General features: G+C 36.8%; 1 protein-coding gene and 1 long non-coding RNA gene across 2 annotated transcripts; both read left to right on the top strand.

Annotated features, from left to right (window-relative positions):
* Positions 1-2,395: 2,395 nt before the first annotated feature.
* On the top strand, positions 2,396-3,061 carry LOC147511694 (uncharacterized). The gene has a single exon (XM_086598543.1). The coding sequence runs from the start codon at positions 2,396-2,398 to the stop codon at positions 3,059-3,061; it is 666 nt and encodes a 221-aa protein (XP_086454669.1).
* A 6,923-nt stretch (positions 3,062-9,984) lies between these two features.
* Positions 9,985-10,597, top strand: LOC147511693 (uncharacterized). The gene is made up of 3 exons (XR_015217055.1): positions 9,985-10,110; positions 10,247-10,298; positions 10,526-10,597. It is a non-coding gene; the product is annotated as an uncharacterized LOC147511693 (long non-coding RNA).
* The last annotated feature ends 196 nt before the right edge of the window (positions 10,598-10,793 follow it).

The raw sequence follows: 10,793 nt of genomic DNA, 5'->3' as shown, positions 1-10,793 counted from the left end.
CAGTTTTAGTTTACTTACGTTGTGAATTCATCGTTCATTTCGTAGGTAGACAAATTCTATTTTCATTCTTATCAGGCATGTTAACAATTTTTGTCTTGCTTGGACTGTCGTTGTTTTGTTCTTGGATTATGGTTGAATTGTGCGTGGTGAACGTTGAGATGATTGGTGGTGGTGGGATTATAGTAGGAGTGCTGTGAAGGTTTGAACAGCCATTAATGACATTCAAAACAGAACCAAACCGTCATGTTTTTGTGTTTGAATGATTGTTTGGTATGACTTTTGTTGTGCGATTGTTGTTAGGTTGAGGTGGATTGTTGGAGAGTTGATTTCGTAGTGGGTTCAGGTTGTTGAAGCTCCAGAGAAGCCATTAATGGCGTCGATCCCGATTTACACAGTATAAGGGAATTGAGATTGGTTGGTATAGGTATGTAGGGTTTTCAAAAGGAATCAAATCGCTAGGTTAAAAAGTGGTGGCGAGCGATGGCTGGTGGTGGTTGACTGGTGGGAGAGGTGCTGTGAGGAGGAAGATGAACAGTGCGATTTTTGTTTTGGTTTGGGCTTGGGCCGAACTAAAAACGTGGGCTTGAATGTTTTAATTTTTGAAATTTCATTTTGGGCTTAAGTGTTAGCCTTTGGACCCTAGTCTTTGGGCTTTTGGGTTAGAGGAATTTAGGTCTGGTTGACTGTCGTTGACTGCTGTTGACCTGGTTGGTTGACTTTGACTGTTGACTAGGGTTGACTTTGAGCAGTTGACCCAGTTTGACGTTTAACTCGGATTATGATTCGGTCTATTAGGATAGGTCTAGGGCTATTAGCATGCTTGGCTTTAGGCTAAGACCTTTCTATATATACGTGTGTACGTGTATTAACTGCTATGTGATATTTCAGTATTTTATGATATGCAACGTTATGACACTTAAACATCAATCTAATTAATAACGCGTAAACCAAAAATACATGAAACAAGATACTCCTACGTTCTCTGAAATAATTTATGCAATAAAGTTCAATAATGCGTCAACAAATTTACCGCACTTTTTTGAACTCTCCACTCCTCAAGTTTTTGGGAAATGAGTTTTATGACTGATGATGTCATATGTTAGGTGGGCATTTATTAAATGTGCCATAAATAGCCTGTTAGCGTTATAAATGGGTGTTCATTGAATGTGTCATGAATGACTAGATTGTTTGGACTGCCCTAGAGAGGAACTAAGGTTAGTTGTATTCATTGATTGTACGGGTGTGCTTGGACTTGCATTTGAATACTTATAGGAAATCTACACCTGTTATATAAAATTTCTAACTTTCTTTTGCAGGAGGGTAGGAGTAAATAATATTTTGTGCAGGGACGCGGTCCTACCCTTATCTAGAAGTGGATATTGGTAAGTTTTAATTCAGTTACTTAGTTATTAAAATGAGTTATGATAATGAGTTAATAGAATGGAAGTCTTGCTTGGGAAGAAACTATGTCGGTTGAAATGATGGAATTACCTGTCTTCCAAGCTGAAAATGATTAAGTTATGGAAAAATATAAAGTGATTGTTTGGATAATTAAAGTATGATATTGTTTTATGTGGTTAGTCTACTCATACCAGCAAATTCCATTTTTGCTGACCCATGTTTGCTTTGTTTTGGCAACGTGGGTGTGTTCTTGGGAACATAGGTGGAAGGCAATGGAACCGTGACGTTTTGATTTGGATTTGTTTCTGGAGCAGTTTGGGAGTTTATTTTTATTAGGTCTGATCTTTTTGGAAGTATGTAATAACGTAGTTTCATATTCATATGACATGAGAATACGATGTTGAAGACCTATTATTCTTAGAGTTTTATATTGAGGATTTTTGGATGGAAGATAGTTTTTTAATAAAGTGAAATTGAGAAATTTTGGAGATTATTGTTGTTAAGTTGATTCTTTATGATGTGGGTTTTCGGTTTTTGTTTGTGTTGTATCCACCCCGTCATAGCCTGGGTTTTTAGACAATTTGAACATAGTGATTGTAATTGTTTAGAAATTTGGGCTGTGACATTTTTGGTATTAGAGCCTAGGTTAGCCTAGATTTAGAAGGTCTAGGTGATTCTCGGAATATGGTGATTGGGTGTGTTTGAGTTTAAGATGTTTGGAGTACTGAAGTCCGTTTTGTTTTAAGGTGATGGCTGGAGATGACAATGACGTTATTGGTACTGGAAGTAATATAATACCATATTTGCTGATTTGGGATCAATATTAACTCAGTTGGTACAAACTATTCAGAGGGGTCAACATGCTAATCTAGGGGATCCTTTTGCTAGGAGAAACAAGGATTTTGCAACTTTAGGAGGCTAGAAGTTCAAGGGAGAGAAAGGGGTCATTGATGCTGAGAAATGGGTTACTATGTGTGAGTCCGTGTTTGCTAAGATGCAACTCACTAAGGTGCAGAAGCAGGAGTTGGCTTCTCACCAGTTGGAGGGGTCAGCTTTATTTTGGTGGAGGTCTATCAAGGATAATGTAGATGTGGGAACTATGACTTGGGAGGATTTTCAGGTAAGATTTGAGGGAAGGTTTGTTCCTAATGCTGTTAAGGAGCAATTAACTGAGAAATTCTTTAATCTGACCCAAGGAGGGAAAACTGTTACGGAGTACGTGACTAAGTTCAATGAACTATCGAGGTATGCTCCTTATCTAGTGGATACCCAAGTAAAGAAGAACCAGAAGTTCATCCGTGGACTAGAGCCATATCTATCGAGTTATTTGATACCCTTTGATTTAGAAACTTTCGATCGCGTGTTAGATTTTCCATTAAGATATGAACAATTGGATAATGAATCCAAAGATGAGAGGTTTAAAGAGAATGCCTCAAAACAAGTCAGCTTTCACCTTATTTCTAGTCAACCACGGCAAGGGCAGAGAAAAAGTCGACATCATCTATATGATAGGCAAACAAGTAAGCATGTGAATAAGGACGTTAGTATTTCACTAAAGAAATTTGATGGTAATTGTTTGAACTGCGGGGAAGTTGGGCATACTATTCGAAGATGTTCTAAACCAAATGAACTAGTAGGCAAATGTTATAAATGTGGATAGTTGGGACACTATGCTAAGACTTGCACTGGTTAATGTTAGGTATGGTTGAATTTGTTGTTTACTAGTTCCTTTATTGGTACTTAGCATGTAAGAATTTATCGTATGATTATGAAAATAAAATGCTGGTTGTTTTAACGGTTAGTTTCTTATGAAATTTATAATCGAAATTGTTCAGCATGTTATAGTGTTGTTTTCTTAACGGAGTTTTCTATTTTAAGTAAGTATTGGAAAAAGAAGAAATTGTTATTTTAAAATTTCATATTTGAGTAAATTGGAATTATCCAAGGAATAAAGAAACCCTTTTGATAAAGGTTGAATTTGAATTTTTTTTTATATTGTCCAAGTTATGTATATCGTTGGTGTGTGATCCAATATACATAACATCTCTCTGTATGCATCGTTGGAGTTGATCCAGTGTGTACATATACACCGTTGGAGTGTGATCCAGTATGCATACCACACATCGTTGGTGTTTGATCCTATGTGATGGTAGAGAGCTAGTATGCATCGTTGGTGTGTGAACCAGTGTATACTTGCACATCATTGGTGTGTGAGCCAATGTGTATGCATCACATTGTAGGTGTTTGATCCAATGTGATAGTGGACATAGTATAGGTCGTTGATGATATGAATCAGCCTATATAATGTAAAAGTTTTTTTTTTTCGAACATGTGGTGTTTGTGAGACACTGAGAGAAATGTGGATATATTTGTAAACACCAAGATGGTGGATGAAACATATGAGTTTTTAAACTAATAGTTTTGACAGGGAAGTTCGTTGAAAAGAAAATTATTATATGTATATTTATTGTTAAACGCCTTGGATTAGTTGGGAAATACTAAGAGTGGAACTAACTGCCTCGGTGTGAGAGGAACTACCTTGCCTTCTTTGTATGATTTAACTCGAAGAATATGAGTTTTTCTAAATTGAGAAATAATGAGTTTACTTAAGTGTTGGCAATAGAAGAAACTAATTACGTTTATTCTTTTAAGTTGTGTATACTTGCGTATACACGTATGTCTCATTTCTGATATTGGTTTACTATGATCATTGGGTGAAAGCTGTAAATGATGTGTTTAATTTAATCTCCCTGCTAACATGTTTTACATTATTGTTTAAAATTTAGTTGTTGGGATATAATCTGTTGACTTTATACTCTATAAAGATTTATTGTTTGACGTACTGTCTGTTTGGTTAATCTACAATCTACCTTGAATCTCGGGTCGAGATCCTTTTAAGGTGTGTATATTATAACACCCCGAGTTTTATTCTTTTATTTTTCCTAATAATAATAATAATGGATAATAGATAAAATAAAATAGGATAAGTGTTAGTAGTAATAGGAGACGTGGGTTTATGGGATAAACCTTCTTCCCTATTTCGGGGGTTTTTTAAAAACAAAAAAGAAACAAAATAGGGTTGGTAAAAAACAGAGAGTTTTACAGAAAAGAAAGTTTCACATAGAGGAAAGGGATGAGAGAAGTTTTTCTGGAAATCTACGAATAGCTAGCTGACAGTCGGAGCTAATCACGGGTGAGTAGATATTTTAATTTTTAGTAAACTATTGGATTTTCTGGTGGCTTCCAACCTATACTGCACTATACTAGATTTCTATCGAGAATACAAGTTTTATACTGTCTTGTTTTGTTATTCTCGAACCATGCTGGATATTGTTATACTGTCGAAACATCGATACGCAAAAACTTTAGTGATTTCGGATTTGATTATTAAACTAACCAATGTAGTTATTAATATATATCATCAAGGGCCTTAGTATCAGTAGAATGGTTGATTCTCTGTTTGAGTGTGGGCGTGTTAACAATTTTTGTCTTGCTCGGACTGTCATTGTTTTGTTCTTGGATTATGGTTGAACTGTGCCTGGTGAATGTCGAGATGATTGGTGGTGGTGGGATTATAGTAGGAGTGCTGTGAAGGTTTGAACAGCCATTAATGGCATTTAAACCAGAACCAAACCATCATGTTTTTGTGTTTGAATGATTGTTTGGTATGGCTTTTGTTGTGCGATTGTTGTTGGGTTGAGGTGGATTGTTGGAGAGTTGATTTCATAGTGGGTTCGGGCTGTTAAAGCTCCAGAGAAGCCATTAATGGCGTCGATCTCGATTTACACAGTATGAGGGAATTGAGATTGGTTGGTATAGGTATGTAGGGATTTTCAAAAGGAATCAAACCACTAGGTTAAAAAGTGGTGGCGAGCGGTGGCTGGTGGTGGTTGATTGGTGGGAGAGGTGCTGTGAGGAAGAAGATGAACAGTGCGATTTTAGTTTTGGTTTGGGCTTGGGCCGAGCTAAAAACGTGGGCTTGAATGTTTTAATTTTTGAAATTTCATTTTGGGCTTAAGTGTTAGCCTTTGGACCCTAGTCTTTGGGCTTTTGGGTTAGAGGAATTTAGGTCTAGTTGACTGTTGTTGACCTGGCTGGTTGACTGCTATTGACCTGGTTGGTTGACTTTGACTGTTGACCAGGGTTGACTTTGAGCAGTTGACCCAGTTTGAACTTTTAACTCGGATTATGATTAGGTCTATTAGGATAGGTCTAGGGCTATTAGCATGCTTGGCTTTAGGCTAAGACCTTTCTATATATACGTGTGTTCATGTATTAACTGCTATGTGATATTTCAGTATTTTATGATATGCAATGTTATGACACTTAGACATCAATCTAATTAATAACGCGTAAACCAAAAATACATGAAACAAGATACTCCTACGTTCTCTGAAATAATTTATGCAATAAAGTTCAATAATGCGTAAACAATTTTACCGCACTTTTTTGAACTCTCCACGCCTCAAGTTTTGGGAAATTAGGTTTATGATTGATGGTGTCATATGTTAGGTGGGCATTTATTGAATGTGCCATAAATAGCCTGTTAGCGTTATAAATGGGTGTTCATTGAATGTGCCATGAATGACTAGATTGTTTGGACTGCCCTAGAGAGGAACTAAGGTTAGTTGTATTCATTGATTGTACGGGTGTGCTTGGACTTGCATTTGAATACTTATAGGAAATCTACACCTGTTATATAAAATTTCTAACTTTCTTTTGCAGGAGGGTAGGAGTAAATAATATTTTGTGCAGGGACGCGGTCCTACCCTTATCTAGAAGTGGATATCGGTAATTTTAATTCAGTTACTTAGTTATTAAAACGAGTTATGATAAAGAGTTAATAAAATGGAAGTCTTGCTTGGGAAGAAACTATGTCGGTTGAAATGATGGAACTACCTGTCTTCCTAGCTGAAAATGATTAAATTATTGAAAAATATAAAGTGATTGTTTGGATAATTAAAGTATGATATTGTTTTATGTGGTTAGTCTACTCATACCAGCAAATTCCATTTTGCTGACCCATGTTTGCTTTGTTTTGGCAACGTGGGTGTGTTCTTGGGAACATAGGTGGAATGCAGTGGAACCGCGGCGTTTTGATTTGGATTTGTTTCTGGAGCAGTCCGGGAGTTTATTTTTATTAGGTCTTATCTTTTTGGAAGTATGTAATAACGTAGTTTCATATTCATATGACATGAGAATACGATGTTGAAGACCTATTATTCTTAGAGTTTTATATTGAGGATTTTTGGATGGAAGACAGTCTTTTAATAAAGTGAAATTGAGAAATTTTGGAGATTATTGTTGTTATGTTGATTCTTTATGATGTGGGTTTCAGTTTTTGCATGTGTTGTATCCATCCCGTCATAGCCTGGGTTTTTAGACAATTTGAACATAGTGATTGTAATTGTTTAGAAATTCGGGCTGTGACAGTTGTGGTAGTTAGGTTCTAAGATTTTTGTTACGTACGTAATTTATTCAGGTGGCATACCTTCATGTCTCATAATAATTCTTGACCTATCTCATGCTAGTATACTTAATTGTACTGAAACTCAACGTTTCTCGTTATAATAAAATCCACATTATCACGTGCCAATACTATTCATTGCACGATATCCAAGCATCTCTATATCAAATCTCAAATATATTTTTATTTCATGTGCCAATTAATTATTGCACTAAGCCACAATCCCGTAGGAAATATCTACAATTATTATACTACCTCATAATAGCATCTCACAGAAATAATAATGGAGCGTTTACCTTTATTTCTCCCAAAAATATTGTATTTAATAGATATCCTAATATATAATATCATTTAACATGACAACCTAACACTTTCAACATACCACATAATGTCGCAATAACTCCAAATGTATCGCATAATATTTTTATAGCGTTTTAGGAATATTATGTCTCCTAAAATTTCTATCTCATCACGTGTCAAAAAAAAATACACAATATCAACGTCAAATCTTTCTTAGATAATGACAACCAAATTTATACAAGCTTCCACAGCATTTTAACATTGGATTTGTCCATACAATTTACAATGTAAAATGTAGCACAATTAAACAGTCAAAGCTCAAAGCTCAAAACCAAAACCCAAAAGTTTAAATATTGAAAGATCCATTTGGATCTATATTAAGTCTTATGGACTGCCCCAAACAATTAAGTGATTCGGCCCAAAGAAAGCTAATAGATTTCGGCCCAAGCCAACTGAAAATAAAACTGAAATTGGCCCAAAACACAAATGGGTTCGGCCCAAAGAATACATGAAATTTTGTCCCAAAGACTAAACTGAAAATGCCCAAACAACTAACTTGTTTCGGCCAACCAAACAAAATAGAATCGGGCCCAAAGAAAACCAATAAGGCCCAAAGACTAACTAATGTAGTATGGCCCAAAACAAAAATTAAATTTCGGCCCAGCAACTAAATAGATCTGGCCCAACAACTTAAACCAAAGACTTTGGCCCAAAGCCAAAGCCCAACTAAACTAACAGTCGTCTTCCTCCCTCCAGCAGCTTCTTCTCCTCCACGTTCCAGCTCGCACCCGCCACCAACTCTCCTCCTTCCCCTCTTTTACCCTAGCGGTTTTGACCCTTGTGAAAAACCCTATCTTTCCATACCCACAAAAGTCGATTCCTTTCACCTCCAAAAGTCGACCCCTGACCGCTATTAACTCCTCCTTCTAGCTTTCAATCAACCACCCAAACCTCCTCATTACCACCATTCATCAATCAACCAATCCACAATACTAAATAACAGTTAAAACTACCATATCAACACCACCACACCACGAGAGTTCCACAAAAAATGTAGGACGATTTCTTGCTATTGGACTCGCGACGCTATTGACGACTCCTTCCGAGTTCCAACAGTTAAATCCAGAGTTTCAAGGATTTAGTAAATAACTATACTACCATCTAACTTAACCAGTCCAAATATTTTCACAGGAGGAGCAAAATAACGAAAATAGGGAAAACACAAAAACTGAGCAAGAACCAAAACTCTAACAGTAACGCTTTTGTGAAATCTATTTAAAAATAATATAATTACTCATCGGTATTAAAAGCTCCACGAATCCCTCATAGTCCAAATCGTCGTGCTCCAACTCTCTAGCAAACGAGCCGTCTCCATTTTATTTTATTTTTATCTAAAAAAATCCTATTCTCTGGAAAAATATGAATATATACCTGGGTTTGAAACCTAAGCCCAATACAGACTCAGGCCCAAAAATTAGGCCCACGTATCTCAAATCCAATCCAACAAATTTTAAATAAATAAATAAATAAATTAATAAATAAATAAATACAAATTACAAATACGGACGTTACACTTTTACCCGAAGAGATAGAAAGTTCTTTGCTGGGGCGGTGGGGCGAGAAGATGGAGATGCGATAGGGGTACGGTGGGTTATGAGGAAACCGAGATCCGACTCTACTTGTGGGGAGGCTCACCAGGAGAGGGGACTTCCATAGTAGAAGGGACTTCCATCACCTCGTCATCCAAGTCACTATCAAACAACTTTATCTTGGTGATATCCATGGCTTGGCTTGTAGAGTCTGCAGATTGAGTTTCGGCGGAAATGTATTGATCTTCCCAAGCAGAAATAGATTTGAAGGAAGGGATGACGTTTTGGCTGGAGTGAGAGTGCAGTTCACCTTGAGCTTTACGAACTACGGCGGCCAAAGCTTGGGCACGAACCTGGGATGTGGAAGTCTTGGTGGTGAATCCGCGGCTAGCAGGATTACGGGAGTTGCCTTTTTTGGGCTGAGATATTTTCTTTGACGGAGGAGAGGCACGAGATTTTCTTTCTTCAGGAGGGGGAGGGCGGTAAAATGGAGCAGAGTACGTTCCAAGAGAGTGAAGCTTAGGGTCAGACAACAGTGGAGTACCAAGATTAGGGTGTATGCCTAGAACATCGGATTGAGCAGATCCCAGACCACAGAGTTGTTGGAAAACACCTAAAGTAATTCCAACGTAGATGCACGACTTAGAATCAGTCCTCCAATAACCTACGCAAGGAGATGGCAAAAGTTTGTTTAGTGATAGAGATTGTACATAAAAAGGAAAATTAGGAAGGAAACTGCACCAGAACAGTCATTTTCTAACATACCAAAAATTTATTTATGTTACCAATTTTGTCACGAATATATATGTTACTTAATGAAGAATTGGTTAGTAAATATCGAAAAATAAATATTTAATCGAGTGAGCGAAGCGAACGATTTTGGGAAAAGGGGGGCTATGCGAGACAAAAACCAACTTGGTTGGTTTCTGTCTGTCTGTCCTCATCTTCTCTCTTATTTTTTTTTCGCCCAAATACCTTTCTCCTTCGCCCACCTCTCTCTCTCCCCCCCGCATCACCCAACTCTCTCCCTCAGCCGCAGCTCCGCTCACTCCCCACTGCCACGCAGTATACTAGTAGCTTATCACGGTTATTTTGTGGGCAATGTCTAACGTATTTATCCGTGAGTAAAGTTTCAAAATAGCTGAAAAATATCGAAAACAGTAATTAAAAAAAAAATAGAAGCTGACGGCTTTTAATCACGCACCGATCTCCTTTACTTTTATCTCTTTTTTCATTCTCTCTCTCTCGCCAAGAAACTCTGTAATTTCATTCTCTTCTCCGATTAATCCATTTTGTTCTCTCCTTCGATCCCAATTAATTGGAAAATATAATCCTAATCGCCCAGATGAACTGGTAAGCAAATTAATCCCAGTCCCATTTCTAGCAATTTGTTTTTTTTTTTTTTTTTAAATTTATGCATTCTTGATGGTGGTTGACCTACTGCTACTGAAGAAATATTTGTGGTTTTGTTTTGGATCGTTTGAACAAGCGTTTGTTAAGAGATTTTGTCAAGTAACCAGAAACTTCAATGAAGAAATTCTGTAAGCTATCTTCACAATCGTATGTTTTTGTTTGTTATAATTTCCTTTCCTTTCCTCATATTCGCTATGTCTACTTGTTAAATCTTTCTTGGTTTAATAGATTGTTTGGAAAAGTCTTTTTTTTTTTTTTTTGATTTATTTAGTGATATTGTCGTTTTAATTCTATTCTCTGTATACTTGAATGACTGTAAATTTTAATATTTATTATTTTCAATACATAATGAAAGGGCTCGAGGGTGAATACTCTGATCTGACTAGCAAATTTGGGTGGAGGGATACATGCTCACTCTGGGTCATCTATCTAATAAGATAGGGATTTTTTAAGCACTAAAAGACAAAACTATAATAAAGGACGGTCAGGATCATTTCTAGCAAAATCCCACGGCGTGGGTTCGAGCCCAAAAAAACATTAGTTTCGGTTTTTTTTACCAAAACACATCTTCTCACCATTTCTCTCACTTTGGGGTTTTACTCACCATCCTCCAATTACTGTGC

This window comes from Coptis chinensis, chromosome 3 (genome assembly GCF_015680905.1).
Source record: "Coptis chinensis isolate HL-2020 chromosome 3, ASM1568090v1, whole genome shotgun sequence".
Classification (NCBI taxonomy): Eukaryota; Viridiplantae; Streptophyta; class Magnoliopsida; order Ranunculales; family Ranunculaceae; genus Coptis; species Coptis chinensis.
Note: the sequence above shows the minus strand (reverse complement) of the source record. Positions and strands in the feature narration are given on the sequence as shown.